Genomic DNA, 20,070 nt, shown 5'->3' on the forward strand with positions numbered 1-20,070 from the left:
TACTAGCACCAACTGGCTGGACCTCTGCTTAATCCAAGAGGATCTGGCTGCAGACCTCTAAAATGGGTCGACCTCCACCGTGGGATGGGAAGTGACGTACATTACCCAAGCCGGAACCAGAATGACATACAAAATGTTCAACTTGCTGTCAGAGTAAACTTAAATTTATTTATTTTATTTAATATTGTTTATGCTTTCTTATTGTTTCCTACATGAGTCTAGTTAGCTGCACAGCCTGCCTGGCTAAGTTAAGCTTCATTTTGCATGAAAATGGGTTGTACAATGCACAACAGAACAGTCTTCAAGAAACTGGGTAAATATCTTCTTAGTGTTTTTGAATCGCTATTTATGAATACCACATCCTTTCCTCTGAGATTATTTAAGGCCTTTTTGATACTGCCATCCAACTCCATGACAGAAGCTACTTTAGTATAAACACTTAAGTGATACAGTAACTATTTATAACCCTACTGGACACACGGGGCAGTTGCTCCAGGGCGGGCCGCATTGTTGCCAGAGCTCTTGCTCTCCATTCAGTGTTTAAACCACAGCCTTTACATAACAGATCCATGTGTGCGTATTTGTGCAGCTCAGCTAATGGGTTTAGTAAGGCAAGGGCGGGACAGAGGGGAAAGTTAGGGGGGTGGGGATAAAGGGCAGGATAGCAGGAGGAGGTTGGAAGTGGACCAGACAGAGCAGATGTGCGAGAATGGGAACGTGAGGACAGAGAGGGAGGACGATGAGTGCCGCCTGAAAGCATCTGCTGTGATGGCTCCAACACACTCTCAGCTTCGAGCTCACCCCCTCAGCTGAAGGTGATGTCTCGCCAAACGAATTTGGCAGATACTGCTCATTTGATGTTTGCCCAACAACAGATGGAACACACATGGTGATTATTATTTGCAAGCAGAAATGGAGGGAAGGTGATGAGAAAGGGAAAATGAATGGATTCAAGGGTGTATTGCAGTATCCTCAGTTGAAAATTATAAGTGTTAAAATGGAGCAAATAACCCTGGTTGTATTTCCTATCAGACAAATGATGACTGCCCTTTGTCAGGATGGACTGCAATGCTATTATAGCCCTATCTCAGAGAAACCACAACCTCGCACCCTAGGATTTATCTTTATTTAATATACGACATAGTTATTTTAACTGTTATAAGTTAATGGGGAGTGTAATTTTCCCCTAAATTATGTGTCATGAGCCCATAAAAGAGCAAAAATTCAGTTGCAGGGAGCTGATACTGTAGAGAAGACCAATAAAAAAACATTTTCACTAAGCATTCACTATATTTAATGTTAATGTTTTGCTCAGTATGCTATAAATTCAAGGAGGCAGGTTCCTCTAAACCAACCTTAGCCAAATAACCTCATGTGGAATGCGTCGTGAAGGTTTAATGGATTATTTTGGAAGAAAAAGACAAACAAGAGGACTTCTGAGGGGAAAACTTACAAGGTTGAAGCGTGAGATGAAAACTGCACAGAGGCAAACACGCAAAACACAGAGGGAATGTGAGAGACGATGCCAGACAGGATCCAGATGTCATGCTAAAAGCACGGGTCCCAAATGAATTGCAACACGTCCTTACATCTCTGTCCCTAAATCACACGACATCTTTGCCCCATGTTCCATCATAAATAAAGAGCTGCCTCCTGTCATGACCTTCATAAGCACTTTATCACCTCTTTATTTTAGATCTATTTTAGATGTGAAGGTGCCCGTACCTCATGGCTGTGTTTCATGGTCTCTACTAGGGCTTAAGTGTCAGCGCTGCATGTTACCTGATTCTCCAGATGCACACGTTTCTTTTTCATAACTAACCAGTGATAGATTAATGGCCTGTTAGTGCCACAGTGCCTTTTCAGACTAGAAACCTGATTGTGTTTCTTTGTTTCTGCTGAAAAGGCAAGAACATAAGGCTCTCAGGCTTAGGTTAGCATTTTTCTGCTGATTTCAAAAGAAGCATTTTATCATCTCTGTAATCAAATGTACACTCAGAGTACGCTCAAACAAATTTATGGAATTTGTTCTGATATTTTCAGGAATTCTCATGGAAATTTGGGGAGATATGTTTGTATATTTATGAGAGTTTCATTAGAAGTTTTGGGGAAAATATTAGATATTTGACATTTTCATAGAAATTTGGATAATGTATTTGAATTTTGGGGAAAGTCGTAAGTAATTTCATGAAAATTTGGGAAATATTTACTAATTTTTGGGAATTTGCTTTGAGTTTTTTCGGTGGAAATTGCTTTGAAGCTTTTTGGTATTTTCACAGAAATTTGAAGAATCACTTTATACCTTTTTCAAGATTTTTATGGAACTGTCAGATAACTTTGATGACGTGGGAAATATTTCATATTCTTTCATTGTTTTTTTTCATAATTACCATGGATTTTAGTAAAAGGCAGTTTTATTTGGGACTTTATTTTTTTTTTTTTGGGGTGGGCGAAATTTTGGGGAATTTTCTTGGAAATTTACATGGAATTTTACTTTAAGAATGTTTATTTGTTGGCTTTTTTTTATTTTAGGTTTTTTTGTGGATTTTGGAAAGGAATGTTTTAAAGAAATGCAGAACTTACAGTGAAAATTTTGACCTGCTTGGCCTTTAAGTCTCTGGAGTCCATCATCAAAACTACCACAATATACCTTTCTAAATTACTGACACCCAACACCCGACCGACTGGTCGACACAGCCAAAACAGATGCCCTAAAACCTATCCAGTGCTGTATTTCCTGTCAACCTTCAGGAGATTTGTGGACATCATTTTGGTAAAAACTAATTCTTCTTCAAAGACAAGGTCGAATTTGAAACATATCAGGTCCTATTTAGCCCAAATGAGTGGGAGAAATTAAAAATACATTCCAAACAAAAGTTTAGGTTTCAGGAGGTTAACGTGGACAATGACAGAGAAACAAGCGACAGAGCACTGAGAGCGTCTTCAGGAAATGTTTGCCTTTTCTCACTCAACAGTGCTTGAGCTTGTTTTACAAAGTGGAGATAGTAGCACATTAATAACATCCATATTTTGGAATATTATTCTACAACGTGGACACAGAAATGTTCGCTACACCAGCGTCAAAGTCTCGCCTTTACAAAGCACAACACTTCTGTTTATCCACCCAGAATGAAAGTGCTAGATGTGAAAACTGCTATACAGTCTACTCCAATACTACAGCTGATTCAGTATTTATTTACTATTAAATGACAATTTCTTATTTCAATTCAGTTGTGCTATTGTTCAGCATTCGTGCGTACCACCTGTCTGCAGAGGAGGGTTTCGAAATGCTTCCTCTGTTCGCCATCTGGATTTCAGATTTGTAATTATGCGCTGGGTCATTTAGCACTGAGGGCAGACTGTTAATACAGACAATGCTCGTGTGTGCACAAACAAACCATAGCAGCATCTGAATATCTCACAGAGGCCTCTTTGCTCCTGTCGTCAGGTTACCTCTGGAGGAGTTCGTCAGGCTTTTCTTTTCACGGTGAGCTAATTAGCCATCCTTGACACGTGTATTCAGATCTGTTTCACTCCCACTCTTGCCTTCACCTGTGCTTCTCTTCTGTCATGTTGTATTTAATTCATAAAGCTCTGCCAGTGCTACATTTTCACGCGTGGAGAGTCGAAGGGAGCCCCGCTGTAACGTCTGTTCGGCGTTTTCACTGAGGAAATGTCCGAAGTGAAAGCACAAAATTGAAAATTACTGCACGTATAAAAAGAAATCCACTCAGGAATCAGTCCCTTTCTTTTCACCGTTCCCTGCTGTAGGTTCAGTACCAGCTCCCTTGTGTGTTGGCCATGTCCTTGACAAACTCTCCCGCCCTATAATGGAGTCATTGTCATTCCATCCACTCTCAAAGTAGAAACTTTATCAAATGGCCTTCTCCTTCCTTCACCAGCTCCCCCGCTCTACCTTTTTGTGTCTTTTCAGTTCCTCTTTGTTGCTTCTGTCCTCTATTTCCTTCCCTCGCCAATCCATCTTTTTGTTCTTGCACATATATATGTATATGCACCAAAATATTCTTCTACTTTAATGCCTCCTTTGCTCTTTTAACTCCTCCTGCAAAGGTGGGTGCATAGACCACCTGCTGCAAGACAAATACACGCTCACACATTACATTACCCCGACTGTGTGCATATGAGAGAGCTTTTCCTCTCTGCATGATCAAGCAATACCAAAGTTTTAGCCTCGAGCAAACAGCCCTGTTTAAGATGCAAAGGATACAACAGTGCAGGTATTAGAGAGAGGATATGAACTGGTGGAACTAATAAGCCTCAAGCTTGGTTTCCCCCCCTCTCTCTCTCCTTACGTTTTTATTTTTTCTCCTCCTCTATCTCTCCTCTCTTGTACCCAATTTATTAAAGTCAGCTTATCTTTCAAGGTGTTTGATCGGGGGAATGAGGAGAGAGGATTCCATATAGGCAGAAAAGGCTGAACCCTGTCATTTTCTGGAAATATCTCATAAGAGTCACGGAGCCTCATAATCAAACTGGGAGCTTTCGTCAAACAGAAACTAAGAAAAAAAGGTGCACACACAAAGATATTCAGAAACTGCTGAGTGCTACTAAAACAGGATAAACAGATAAATACTACAGCCAATCTTCCTCTGCCACTCCAGCTGAATTTCAGGCTGACACAATCAAACAGGACCTGTTTGAAAACTAATAGACTTTATTCCCATGGCAGCAATGTGCCTGGGGGAGCTAAATAAGGCTTTAGTCAACCAAAGGATAACTTAGTCCACTTAAATGACCCCTACTTATTTTCTAATGGAGAAAAACCTGCATCTTATATCTAGATCTAGTAACAGTGTACATAGTTACCAATCACCTTGTTGTCTTTTAACTATTTCTGTGCAGCTTTTGCTGTATGTATGTCATTCTTACTGGAAAATAAATCTTCTCCCAAGTCGTAGCTGTCTTGCAGGCTGAATAAGATTGTCCTCCAGGATTTACCTATGCAATGCCAAATTCATTGAACCCTCTACCTTTACAAGCCTTCCAGGGCTGGCTGCCAAGAAGCATCCCCACAGCATGATGCTGCCACATGATGCTTCCTTCAACAGTGGGTATGGTGTGTTTATTCTGATGTGCAGTGTCTGGTGTCCACCAAACAAAGTGTCTTGTCCAATTGCCAAAATTACATATTTCTATTTAATTGACATTACTTTGTAAAAACGTGTTTTTGCTTTGACATTTAAGTGTTTTTTTTTGTCAAAAAGCCAATTTATATTGATCACAAATGATTTATAAAGCAATTAAAGGGGTTAAACATCCAAGGGGTTGAATACTTTTTATAGGTAGGGTATCTGATGCACTTCGTTTAGCTATTTGAACACCAACATGTCTAGTGGGTTGAACTATCCGTCCTGTTTACCACAACAAAACAGGTTTTTAAACTGGTGATGATGGTGTAGCAAAAATCTATTTCATGGCAAAAATAAGGGTACAATGATGACAGTACTGATACCACTCAACTTCCCATGACTTAGCTCGTTAACCTCATTTCTTTGTGTTTTTGCTTTTTGACTATTTCAGGGATTATGATAGTTGAGATTTTGACGCATTCATTTTGCCCTCTAGCTTTACAAGCCTTCCAGGGCTGGCTGCTGAGAAGCATCCCCACAGCATGATGCTGCCATCCCCATACTGCCAAACATAGCATCGTATCTGTCGGCTAAAAACAACATTTTGGTCTCATCAGATCAAAGAACTTTCTCCCACTTGACTATGGAGTCTCCCACATGCCTTTTGGTGAACTCTAGTTGAGATATATATGAGAGCTTGTTAACTACATTTCTTTGTTTTGTGCTTGACTCACTAAAGGATCAGGTTTGCTAAGATCTTGAGAAAACTAGTAGAGATGACTTGCATTTACAAGATAGCAATTTAAAAATGTATAGCTGAGCTTCCATAAATCCCCCTCTTGTCTTTTAAAACATCAGAGTGTATCATCCACATATTTAACTGACTACTAAATAACTCCATCATCCTTCCCATCATTTCTTTTATTCCACTATTTTGTACCTCGTTGATGACTCTCTCTGCCTCTTTTATGCAGCAGCAGCACAGCTCGTTCCTGCTCCTCTTGTTTTGTGTGTCACGCTCCAGCGTTGAGTCAAAGTTAATCAGCTTTATTGTGCCCTTTTATTGCACTGCAGAACTTGGCAGTGGGCACAAAGATAATGGCTGTTTATGGGCTCCAATCTTCTAAATTTGTATAAAAAAGGCTTAATTGGGGGAAATATCTTTACAAAATCTTGTAGTGGTTTCACACCCTGGGGAACACGGCATATTTTCTGTTTCTGCAAGGTATTTTAGGAAAGCAGGGAGAGCTTCTGTTAGACGGCTGAGGTGGCAGACACACAAGGAGAAAAAAAAAAACGTGCTCGGATTGAAATGTTAACAAATTTTTCATTCCAGTTCCCAAGGTGCCAGTTCACACAGTGGTGAAGGAACTTTTAATTACATCCACAACTCGCAGCAGAATGACTAATGAGAATTTTAGGCTTGGTGGATCATTGCCATTATTTTTGAATCCACCCCAACTAATTGTACCCGGCTACTCTTCAATGGTTGGGCTCAACTTGTAATATATGTGAGCGAGTCGAGTGCATTTATTTGAATTTGTGGGGTGTTTTGGTCCTTCAGGGTACGCTCAGGGTGAAAAGCTAATGGAGCATATTGTAAATCTCCCTATTTAAATATTCCTTCCAAGCGTGCTCTAGGCTGCAGAGCACACTGTAGGAGTAATGTGGTAACTAACTTTTTTAAATGGAGCATAGCAAGCATTGACTAATAAAGACAAGGCTGTTTGTGTAGAGAATTCAAATGGATGTTTTAATGCTTCTATGGATGCTATTTCCAATCATGTATAAAGATAGCTGAGTGATTTTGACACACATCTTTAGGATTTGGTGTTTTTCAACCCATCAGATTCAGTCAGAGCTGGCTCTGATGCACTGCTGTCACCATGGCAACTCTTTCTCTTCCTATCTCCGTCTGCCATGTAAGCACCTTGCACCTGTCTGGAGGGCGTCTTTCGGGGGTCTTATCTGGGTCTGACTTTGTCACTCTTCACTAGGCAGCGAGGGTGGTAAAGTGAATTCACAGGGACTGAAAAGCTGCAACTGGCAAACATAAACAAGCTCTTCAACATGAACTTGTTTTTCTGCTGCTGACAGTTTGTGAGGCCACAGAGGAAAATGCAAAAGGGTGTTGGCTGCTGGTAGGAATACCAGATGTATAAAAGTTTCTGAACAAAAGATAAAATAGCCTTGTGGTGCAGCATTTCTTAAACACAAAGTATGTAAAATTCTGCCACCAGGGGGCTCTCAAACAAAACAAGGACACTGACCAGTGCTGCCCAGCTCTGTCCATGTCCACTGCTTACATCTTTTTTAAGAATTGAGGATTCTGTTCAATGAAAATGGCACCATGTAAGGCATTTTTACCTAACAGATAACCTATAATTTGTTTTCATTCATACATTTCTCACAATGAGGGAGAAATGCACTGAAAAAGACACTTCCTGATGGTGATCAGTCCTGGAATTCACAGGTGCTGGAAGCAACACTGGAGTCTATGACCACTTGCAGCACTTCTAAGCTCACTGTGGTAAAAGCCTCATCCCTGATGCATATTTGCACTAATGAATTTATCAACTTTACATATGAATTATTGATCTATTTACCATACTCAAAAACGGAAAGTAATCAATCTAGTCACTGTAACTCAAATAGGCTCTCTGTGGTAAAATACCTTTCTTCATAAGCACATTTGCAATAATTAATCTATTTACCATCTATTTACCATACTAATAACTAATTTAATCTCTTTACCGTACCCAAATGCTATACATAATAATCTTTGAACTGTAAATCAAACTAGAAAAGCACTCAGAGAGTGCAGACCTCTGCCATTAGCCCTATCTCCCAATAGTAAAGAATCCTTTAAAAAATTCCTGGATCAAGATGGTGATCAGGATCACTCCCAAAATCTTATCAGTTCTTCCTTATGCCATTTCTGACATTTCCTGAAAATATCAACAAAATCCGTCCATAACTTTTTGAGTTATGTTGCTAACAAACTAACAAACAAACTAACAAACCCTGCTGATCACATAACCTCCCTGGCGGAGGTAATAATGTTGAGGGCTCTCTGTGGTAAAATGCTTCTACTTGCATACTTATTACTAATTTAATCTATTCACCATACTCAGATGCTGTAATTATATACTCTGTTCACTGTAACCTGAACAACATAAGAGGGCTCTCTGTGGTAAAATGCCTCATCGCATATGCCATTTCCACTCATTTATCTTTATAGCATACTAATGACTAGTTTAATCTATTTACATACCCAGATGCTGTAAGTAATTAATCTGTTCACTGTAACTGAAATAACATAAGGCTCTCTGTGGGAAAATGCCTCACTTCATTTGCATATTTGCACTAATAATCTTAAATTGTCTTTTCTCCTCATGTTAATCTGCCCATAAGGTTTCATATTTCATATTTCTGATCATGTCTAGTCAGCATTCTTGCACCCTTTGCACACCTTGCAATCTTAGGATGAGGGTTACTTTGTCAGTTTTGTTTATTTTTGGTATATAATGTGTAATTTCTGTACACTGAGAGCAAATGTTACTGTATTAAATTTACTTGATGTGTAAGCACACCCAGCCAATAAAGCTGATCCTGAGTCTGATCTCTAAGTGCCTTTTACAGGCATTTCTCCCTCATTATGACAAAATTTATGAAGGAAAACCAGTGTTGATTTGGATAATTATCATTTCTACCCATTTATAGTTTTAGTGTAATTTGAGTTGACGAAAACAAAATAAAATTTTAGTCATGTTCCTGTCAATAAAAAGTGATTACATTTTAGTCAGAACTTTTAGTCAAAACATTAATTTTCTTTGCCAAAATCTGGTGCCATAACATTCTTGTGTGTCCTGTGCACCCAGCAAAACCTGGGATCCCCGCTTTCTACAGCTGGTAGTCGAAGAGCTAAATATATGTTGTGTTTTGACAGATTCACCCAAGGGGAGAAATATCAGGGATTATGAATGTCCAACAAAAACTAGTCTCATTGAAGGAAAGCAGAGATCTGTTTTTGGCTAGTCTAAGCTTTCTCTTTCTTACAGGAAAAGAGGTTTTTGACTGAAATTTTAGTCATAAATTAAGTCGACAAAATTAATACTGATGAAACCTAAACATTGGTTTTCTGTTAAGCAAATATGACTTGCACAACATTAGCAGACTTACTAGATTATATTAAGTATAAAAAAGTTTTTTAAAACTACAGCTTCGATTTTCACCTAAAATTAGTTGATGTTAACATTGGCACTTCTGTCTATTGTTGTCAGGATTAAAATAACTGCATCAGCGACGAGAGATATGTATACCCAAGATAGCTCTACTTTTAACTCTACTGGGTAAAACTAAATCTCAGGCCTTTATTGCCTTTAACAATAAAAGTTAGACTACCCTTCATAAGACTTTAATCCAGTAGCTTAGCAGTCTTATAGTGCAGTGTTAGAGCAGAATAACTGACTTATCCCTACAGGGCTTTGACAAGATATTTATTTATTACCAGGTGTCTACCTTAACCTTTTCTGGGGCGTGTACCCTGAGTCCTTCAGTTCAACCACCAAGTGCATACTTATGACTGTTAATCAAGATTTCTTAAAATATTGTCTGATCATCACTTTAAACTGTCACAGAGAACCAGTGTAAGCACAGATAATCTTAGAGCAACAGTTAAGAGACGTCATTTTACCCAGCACATTTATGGATGTCAGGGAAAAGAAAGTGTGATTTTGTTTTCCTTTGGCTGAAAATAAACAACTATTGTTCTTTACGCTAAAGATTAAAAAGGTGGTGAATTTGCAAGTGTTAGAATCTGTTACGGCCTGTGCACTGTGCTAAGCTGCTTGACAGGGGGAATGGGTTTGGGGATTAGCCAACTGTCATTTCCTACATGTTGAGACATATTTTAACTGCCCATGCTATGTCACCAAGTCTTTTATCTTGTCGACATTTCTTTCTATTCATTTCTTTCTAAGTGCAAACCAGACTTCACACAATTCTTTGCCTCAATAATTTATCATGTCTGCTTTTGTCCCTGTTGTGATTTATCTGTCTGAAAAGAAAGACGACACCTTAGATCTAGCTTGGGACTTGGGTTTCTTTCTGTTTGTTCTTTCTCTCAGCACAACGGAGGCCAGTGAGGAAAAGTGCTTTTCTTTGCTCTTCAAGCCCAGAGGGACCCATCAAACTTCAGGTGCACTTCAGGAGAGGTTGGAGGTACAGTTTGTTTCATAAATGGCAATGTACTTACAGCATTAAAAAGCGCTTTCATTTCTCTTTTGAACTATCTCAGAATATCTTTGCTTTTGTCTGTATTAAGCAGACTTCATGAATTTCATACCCTATAAGGAGGACAAATACCTAGACCTTGACTCCTTGATTTGATTTTGAAGGGAAATGCAAAGATTTAAACTGTCAGATGCATGGATTTATTTCACTGTAGTCCAGTCTGAATCCCTAGCCTTATATAACCATAGACTTAACCTTTATACCTTAACCTAATTTTAATGCCTAAACCGAATGGTGATGCCTAGAAAGTATGCCTAAACCCAACCGTACAATCTAAACCTAAACTTAATGCCTCAACTTAACCTTAATGTCTTAACCTTACCTTATGCCCTTACCTAACCTTGATGCCTAAACCTAACCTTAATACCTAAAAATAACCTTTACAGCTAAATCTAACCCTAACCTAACCTTGATATCTAACATAACCTGCATACCTTAACCTAACCTTTATGCCTACACCTATCCTTAATATGTAAACCAAACCTAAATGCCTAAACCTAACCTGATTGTCTAAACCTGATCTTAATGCCTCAACCTTACCTTAAACATAAAAACAACCTCAATAGCTACACCTTACCTTAAAACTAAACCTAACCTTAATGCCTTAACCTTACCCTTATGCCTAAACCTGACCTTAAAGCCCAAACCAAACCTGTATGCCTCAGCCTAAGCTTTAGTGCCTAAATCTTAATGTAATGCCTAAACCTAACCTTTTAACTAAACCAATGCCTTAACCCCTTAAAGCCTGATAACTGAATTAATAGTCAGAAACTTCTCATTTTTTGGAACTCAAATGTTTATTTAACCTTATACCAAAATCCCCAAAAAGAAAAATGGCCATCAATTTGCACATACATTTTTTGTATCACATTTGATACATTAAGCATTGTTGGCAATTGATAATCCACTAGAGGAAATGTTATCAATTATCTTATTGTACAAAAAGGGTTTTGGAAGTAATTTATTGATCACATTGATTAGATAGAAGTCTCAAAAAAGTGTGTATCAAATTTGATAAAACAGGCTTTAAGGAGCTAATGCTTAGACCTAACCTTCATGCCTAAACATAACTTTTCTGCCATAACAAAACCTAACATTAATGGCTTAACCAAACCTTCATGCCTCAGTCTAGCCTTTATGCCTAAACCTGACTTTGCCAAAACATTATGTTAAGGCCTAAACATAACCCTACCTTAATGCCCAAACCATACATTTATGCCTGACCTTAACCTTGAGTCAACTTTATTTTTAATTAACAGAACAAAACCTTTGTTTGACAATTTAATCAAAATCCTGCGGTCACATAAGAATGAACATGCAGTAGCTACTTACACATTGAAGAGGTTGAGGCCGATGCGGTACAGGCGTTTTCGCATGACGTCAGTGGACAGAGTAGGGGATTTACAGCTTGCAGGGTTCTCACAGTGGTAGCGTGGCAAGCTGAGGATCATGGCCTGCAGTGCCTCCTTGGAAGAGGCTTCAGATGTGGAGCGTGCCTCTGTTGACGTGCTACTGCTGCTCATCTGCTCTGAGCTGTTGTCTGCTGTCTCCGAGCCACTCCTCTTGACCTCCAGTGGCTCTACCACAGGCGAGCTCCCTAGGACTACAGCCTCCTGTGGTTGAGAGACTTGAGGGGGTTGTGTGGGTGGTGGTGCTGCCATCACATTTTCCTCTAGGATTTGAGGGGTAGCCATCTTATCCAGAGGGGTCAGGGGAGGTTGCACATCCTCCTCCAGCTCTTCTTCACTTGGAGGAGGAGCGGGGAATTCAACATCCTGCTCATCTCCTATTTGGGATTCAGGAGGAGGCGGGGGTTCTTGTGGGGGTGGAGGGGGATCTATAGGTTCAGATGGGGCTTCTGCAAGAGGAGGAGGGGGTTCTTGTGAAGTGGGAGGTGGAACAAAAGCTGGGGTGGAGTTTGTTGTTGTGGACGAAGTCGTGGCTGTGCTGTAGGCCCCTTCTGGTTGGACACAGCTGCCAAGGGTGACGGATGATGATTCCATGACAGAAGATGAAACACGGATATTCTGGCTATCAATCTGCACAGTAACATCCCGGAATGCCATCATCAGCTTGCTTGCACTTCTCGACAGGTCACTTGGGTCCAACGAGCCTTGAGAAATTGTAGACTCTCCAGCACCACCGCTTTCTCCAACACCTCCTACTCCTGCTGCACTAAAGGAGTCAGCACTAAACTGATAGGTTCCACCTTCTTTCAGTGAACACATCGTTTTCAGACTCCAGTTGCTGAGTGCATCGTCTATCGACTTTGCAAGTGACTGAACCTGTTCCGTGAAAGAGTCTTCAAGGTCGGTAAGGGTGCCACCAACTGTGGCAGGCAGAGATGGCGAGCGCACCAATGGGATGCCCGCCAAGTTGCAGCCTTCCGCCAGCGCCCGTTCAGCTGAAAAACCTTCCGTGTTTTGCACACGGACCTTGCGCAGGGAGATCCGTCGAGGCAGACGACTCTCCAGGAGTGAGTTGCGGATCTTCTCGAAGTTCTTGCTGAGCTGGTACTGGCGGAAGGCGGTCTGGATCTTGCAGGCAGCACGGCGGGAGATGAGGTGGCCACCGTATTTGTGCTCTAACATTTCGATCTAGAAATAGAAGAAAAAGGATATAAAAGGATAGCATGAATTCCTTGAAAGTTATGTTGGATTTCAGAATTTGCAAGGGATAAGATTTTGCCATAAATGTACTAAAAAGGAAAGTTGCACTACAAGTTGATGACAGAAACAGAAAACTTTGCTAAGGTCAAAGAAGGTCCTTTCCCCTGCGACTCAAAAGAAATTGCAGCATGAATTCCATGTCTTTTGCCTCACTAAGGTTGCGAATGAATATGGTAGATGGAATGAATAGCAATGGGAAAACCCATTTGGAGAATGGATTGAGAATAAAGGAGCGGGTCTTTAAAAAAGGAATATAATAATTGTGGTGCATTAAATTTGAGAAAGGTTAAAAAAGGTTATAAAGTTCAATATGTGAGAATTTAAATGTTAAAGAACTTTAAATTAATCTTTAACTGGCTTAGTTATTTCATTTTCCAAACTGGCCTTGTGGAGTTAACACAGTTTAGTCAAGAGAAAACAGTAAAAGCTGAGTCATGGCATTTGGACAACTGTTCATTTCCTCAGCAAAGAGAACTCATAATCTCTGTAAATTCCATAGAGAGGTCCTCCACGCAACTTTAAATTGTCTCAAACAGCTGAGCCGTTGAACAAGCCATTAATCTTGCCTGTGAAAAATTGCTCCAATGCTGTGGGAAATAGATAGAGATGTAATATAGCCATCGTCATCCGGCAGCAGCTCAAACACTAGATGAAACCTCTTTGAGTTTCCCAGAACAATCAGGTTGTGGGTATCTTTGGAAGTGCCCAGAAAACACTCTTATCTTCTGTCGTCGTTCTGCAATCCTTTTCATTCAGACTAAATCAATGAATATAATTCTGTTTCTGTTCTAACTTTATCAAGGGCGCGAGTGCGAGAGAGGATAGAGCTTTGAAAGAAGAGCGGTGTCATATTTTGCAATCTACATATGCTGCACTGCATATTAAAAATAGCAAGGCATTAAGTCTAGAAAATAGAAATCATCACTGTTCCTTCCCTTTCTTTCTTTCTTTCTTGTGGAAGACTTATATCAGGCTGATGTGTTCACGGGGATTAATTTGGTTCAAGTGAAATACCCCTCTTGTAAATTCAAATTCAAATGCATTCGAGCAAATGGTTACCATGCCCAGTGGGGATCAAATTATGACTTTCAGCCTCTAATCTCTTTTAGTCCTGGACAAAGTCAACAGACCACCTCGAACAGTGTCCTGATAGGCTGTAATGCCTTGAGGTTTTGCAATTTGTGATAAGTGGTTGGTTCAACAAGATGCAGCCTGCGCCATTGTCACTGGAGGAATGGAATCACATACAAAGCTCTTTAGAAAAGTGGAATGACACTGAAAATCCATCTTATCTACTCCATTTACATTTCACTGCAGAGCCTCTGCAAGCAAAGTGAGACGCCATGAGAATATTAAGGTGGTTTTTGAAAAGGACGTTGGTTCAGAGCTCTACTGTATCTGCTGATGGCGACTTCTCAGTCACTGCAGACTGGTCGAACACAGCCTGAATATTCATCATTTTTTAATCTGGCTTATTCTGTTGATCTGCTGTGCACACTCTTGAAGTGACAAGGTTAGCCTTATCGCCATGACTGCACTCCAAAATAGACCTTGTTAAGTTTTCTTTTTCAAGTCAGGCGCAGAGGTAATATGATTGACCCCATTACTTTGAAAGGTTTCCCTCATCAAAACAAATTCTGCAAAGAGTTCCACTGCAGAGGTGCCCTTCAATGTGAAAAAGGCCCATCAGTGAGGCTGGGTTTGATTAAATGTGGCAGTCCGGTTTGTTTGTTTTGCCTTCTGCATAAGCGTGGATGGGGGTGATGAATAAAGCATTTGGGTCACGTTGCTTACTTTATCAGTGTGTATCTGATACACCTTGCCATTCAGACTGAATTAGAGCTAAAAGAACAGGTGCACGGTGGAGGAAGGAAGCGTGGGGAGGAAGAAAAGTAAGAAAAGTAGACAGGATTTAAAATCTGGCAAGGATTGCATCGGTAGTAGAGATGCGCACCCTCTTTCCTACATGAGCAACTGACCTTTCTTTTGGAGTATTTATGCATGTATATGGATATGTTGGTAGGTGGATCCTCAATTGACCTGAGCTGCCTGTTTGTGAAGGCTGATTTGTGCACAGCAGCAGTAAAACTATCAACCAATCAGAAGAGAACACCTGCTGACCTCCATACATCCCTTTTCCCTTGCGAACACAGTCACATGTGGTCTAAATGAAACATCTGTGCTGTGTTTTGGTTTAATTATTGTATGAGTCAAACACCAGAAGATGTTTTTGACCCTGTATAAACCAGCTCTAAACAGCCTTTCTGAGAACACTCGGTTTTAGTAGGATGAGATACAAGGTAAGTGGCCCGTCTGCCCTGAATATCAGTTATTTTATCCTGTAAAGTTTGCCATAGTTGATGACAACAAGGGCCCCATCTTGCAACAGCAAGAAACGGCAGACACACCTGAGCTCCCTAAGCATAAGTGCTTCCTTCTGGGTGTCATCTGGCTCAGCCCCTCTTCCTTTCAACGTCATCACATCGGTTGTGATGATTGATCAGTCACCGCTAAGGAGCTGTCATATCTGTCTGTCAAGTCTTGGCACAAATTAACGGCTCTGTAATCACCACATCAAACACTATGACCATCGCAACAGACAAAGAGATTGTGCAGTTTTACCTCTGATCACTTCAATAAGTGCTTGGCATCAGCAGTTAGCTTCAACTTAATGAACTCATCAGCAATGAGGAGATTACGTACCAAAATTGTCTGTTCCACCACCCACAGCTGTCTTGCTTTAAAGTTCTGCTTACAAGAGATCTTACAGAAATGCTAAAGAATTTCCCATGAGATAATTTACCATATAAGAGCTGATAAACTCTTGCAACATAGCATTTGCAGTTTTATTCCAGAAACTCTTATTAAATAGTTGGCTCTTCTTTTAAAGCCAACTATGGTGCCATGAAAATTGGATGGGGGGGATCCTGAGATGGCACTGTATCAGTATATGGATCTTAGCCCCTGACATGAAAAAGGAGACATAGACAGAGCTTTAAAGAAACAAGAAAAGAAGGAGCTGAGGGTTTGGAGAAGGTTAAGATATAGAGAGAGGTGCTGAGACAGACGACCATGCCAGGGGTGGCACTGCTGAAAATCCCCTCCATTATCCGACTGTCAGTTCTACCTCTGATCACTTCACTAAGCGCTGATGAAGAGAGATTATTCCGGAGACGCAGTGGCGGACAGTGATGGCATTGCTCTGTTCCACCAGGGTTCCTAAATCGATTTTGACGGGCAGATCAGCACCGTGGTGACCTCATGTTCCCCCATTTGAATGGGCTGGGTAGGGGAATGAAGAACAAGCCAGAACAAAGTGGCACAACACTGCAGTATGCACTTCTGCACCTTAGATACTACCTCTGCTTTAAAGAGGAAAACAGTCTAACTTTAAACATAAGTCTGTAACAGTTTTGATGTAAAATATGCTCATTAAACTCCAAAAATGGGGCTGATATGTAAAGCATTTTGAGGTAATGGCTAAACTGATTCACAAATGTGAATACACCATATTAGATTCACAGTGATGTCAATATTTTTGGCTTAAAGCATGCTGCTTTCTCTGTCTTTTTATGAAATATTAATACCCAGAAGGATTGGAGAATGAATAAATTTTAGGCTGGAAGTTTTTGTGCTTCAAATGGAAATGTGTCTCAGAGCTAAAGGTCAAACAAAATCACAACACTCAGCAGATTTTTCTGTGATTTTAAGAAGCAGAAGCATTATGACAGAATTTCCTAAGGCAACCCAGTAATACATCTTAACCCCATATCATCTTGATTAGTATTGTCAAAGCTGGATAAAAGCCAGTTTTCCTGATGATGTTCAGACCAAGTTGTTAACTACATTTAGAAAGACAAAAATTGTACCTGGAACCCAATTACTCCTTGAAATTATTCTATATTCATATCTATTTTCCCTTATTTGTGAGCAATACTGGCAGCAATGGTTTTAACTGTTTTAAAGAGGTTACATTTTAAAATACTGGATAAGTGACATCTGTAATGTACTTTATTTAAAGACATTTTTGAAGGAAACCATCAAGATGTTGCATGGCTGCGGTTAATTTTTATTTCTATCGTTCATCAAAAAAACAACAAAAAACCCCCAAAAAACAGTTATGCTCGGGGGAAGTTTCTTGAATGTGTCCTACACAAACTGATTACCAGAGTTTCTTGTAGACAACATGTGCTAAATTGTTCTTCCGCCCCTCTTTATATATTTGAAAATATATTTAGATAATAGCAAGCTGTCACTGGCTAACAAACTGGTGAAATATCTCTCCTAACTTCCACTGAGGTCACATAAGTCGCCTGCAGTGTATCTGCAGCTGATCAGACATTGGAGCACCTCTCTCTGTAATCTATGAAAAAAGGTCACATCTAATGTTAAATATGAACTTCTCCTGTTACTTGTAACAGTTTTTATGCTAGTGATGCTGTGAATATTATTCTGCACTCAATAAATTTGGGATCATTACGCATCCATGACATCTCATCTCACGCAGATCAGCTGTTGCAGCCTAACCACTGAATGTTGAGGAACACTTTTGAAACCATGGATTGTGCTATGCATGAGATGTACAGCTAAATACTCCTGATATAAAAGTAAGGCACATGTAAAGAGAAGCTGTAGGAAACAGAGCAGCCTTGCTGTGTGTATGAAGAGAGCGGCAGTGCGCGCACACACGTTTGGGCAGCAGAGTTTCAATAAGTAAAGTTGAAGCCATTTTTGCACATAAGATGAAATTAACTGAAAGAGAAGCACTATGTATAACCTATATTGTTAGCCTCATAGCATAATTGCCCAAGTCATTTTTTTTTTGCCAAACTGTGAAATCTGCCCAACACTTCCCTTCTAAAGCTCCTGATACATTCTGCCTTATTGTCTATATCCTCAACCAATCACTATATGCCTAAGTCATCTAGTTAATCATCTTAATGACTAATTAAGTCACTTTTATTTTTTGATGTAATCATTGTCGTGGCTTTTCGTTTCTAAGAAACTTGCTCAAACGTGGTAAAACTTCCTGTTACACTATAAATAAAAAAAAAAATCCTTCGGTTTCCCAAAGTGTGTTTTTTCTCTTTTTTCTGAAAACCTTAAAATATGACTGAGGCAATTATGGTATCAGACTAACGACATGCATCAAAACTTTGTTAACAATCTCCTGTGCAGCCTCTATTAGGTGTTTGATCAGAAAAGGAGCAGAAAAAGCTGCACAGATCGTAAAAAAGATAAATAACCATCCTAAATTACAGAAATGCCGATTCATACAAGATTAGTATAACCTGTGTGCTGAAATGTGTTATGTAATTTTTGTGGAATTTTTACTCCACAAATTACCGTCATGTTTGAGTCGTAAAAGCACAGATGTCCTGTGAGATTATTACAAATTACCAGAGGTCCCCAGGTAATACTAGTCCTGTGCGAATAGGGCACAAAGGCCATTTGTGCATGTTATCTTAATGATTAAAGTCATCAGGCTATGATAATTATCATTGAAGATCTCATTCTCAGCCTCCTTTTCTGACTATAGAAGTGCACCCAGTGTTTCTTTCTTTTTTTTGCACCTGTATGTTTCTCACATTTCATATTTAAAAACATCACTTCACTGAGATCTACATAATAATTTAAAACCACAGCTGTAAGATTTGACAAATATACAGAAAATGAAAAGATAAACATGCTGAATTAAAGTGCATTTATGATAATTAGTTGAAAACATGTCTTCAATCTTTTCTGTATAGAATTAGTCTGTACAAAATTTATAAAACCAAGAAGAACATAGAAGTAGTCATGGTTTGATTAATGTGGGCATTACATCGCAAAAAGTCTTACAGATTAAGTTTACTATTTTGAGATGGGATGAGTTATCTTTAAACCGACTCCTCTGTAATTTGTGAAAACGGTCAACACCTGCATTAACATGTGGTGCCCTTTATTTCAGAGGGAATGACGAATGTGCATACGTAAAAGATTATCAGATTTCACATCCAGCAAAAACTGAGGGGCAAAACGCAGAGCCACGTTTATTAGCTTTCATGCTCATGCACGCTGTCTTACAGCAGCGAAACATCTGCATGATTAATGAGATGATTATATAAGAGCAAAACTGGGACACAACTGATGCTGACTGTATTACAAAATGAGGAGGACAATGAAAGACTTGATGTCATCAGAGGATGCAGATCTGTTAAGCTGATTCATCCTCGGCCAAAGTCTGTGACCGGAAAGGTCAGTGGTTCCTGAAAGACCGAGTCTGACGCAGAGAATAAAACAGGAATTTATTCAAAACTGGGATTATATTCATTAGAGTGGAAGGGTGAATTTTCACTGTTCTCAGCACCATCTTCTCCTTGCATCAGCAGTTTTAAGACAATGAGCTTATTGATGAATAAAGTTCTCCACTAAGACATCTGCTTCATTTAATATTTCTCACGTCTCTCTTTAATTATGAACGGATACAAGCCATAAAATTAAACTTTTTACTGTTGAATGTTTTTCTTTATGGAGATAGGTGCCTTTTTTATTCACGGGCACCACAATTACTCACACAGAGATTAGCAGCAATTACAGAGCAGGAGCAGCCGTTTAGAGTCTGGACTCATCACCTATCACTTTATCTTCCCCTCAAACAAAAGGCTTTGCACTCAGCAAAGACTGAACCTGCAGGACTTACTTAGCTGAGACCTCTCCATTTGATGAAGCACTTTTTTTAAGTCCTGTATAAACAGAAAACAGCTCTGTTGAATTTCTAATGATTTGGCTGAGAGGTTTAAGTGACTAAAGACAAAAATGAATGCAGTCAGTTGAAGCACTGAGTAATTAAAACAATTAAAAAGCAATTTAATTTTTGTACTGTGATTTAAGAAGATTATTTTTGTGAAGATTTATTTTGCAAATCAGGTTAGCCAGCTCATTGCTGTTAATCATAAAGCTAATCAGGGAAACAACACTAGACAGAAACTGATTGACTGCAGCTTTTAAACTGACACCCCCCCCCCCTTCCTTTT

The 20,070-nt window shown here is 39.5% G+C and overlaps 1 protein-coding gene across 1 annotated transcript in view; it reads right to left on the reverse strand.

Moving 5' to 3' along the window:
• The window catches only part of iqsec3a (IQ motif and Sec7 domain ArfGEF 3a), a gene marked incomplete at its 5' end in the record, with an annotated part of 163,479 nt that overhangs the window by 48,451 nt on the left and 94,958 nt on the right, over positions 1-20,070 (reverse strand). Inside the window, 1 exon segment of the mRNA XM_041781031.1 lies at positions 11,718-12,982. Coding sequence (XP_041636965.1) covers positions 11,718-12,982 — 1,265 coding nt within the window.

This window comes from Cheilinus undulatus, linkage group 23 (assembly GCF_018320785.1).
Source record: "Cheilinus undulatus linkage group 23, ASM1832078v1, whole genome shotgun sequence".
NCBI lineage: Eukaryota > Metazoa > Chordata > Actinopteri > Labriformes > Labridae > Cheilinus > Cheilinus undulatus.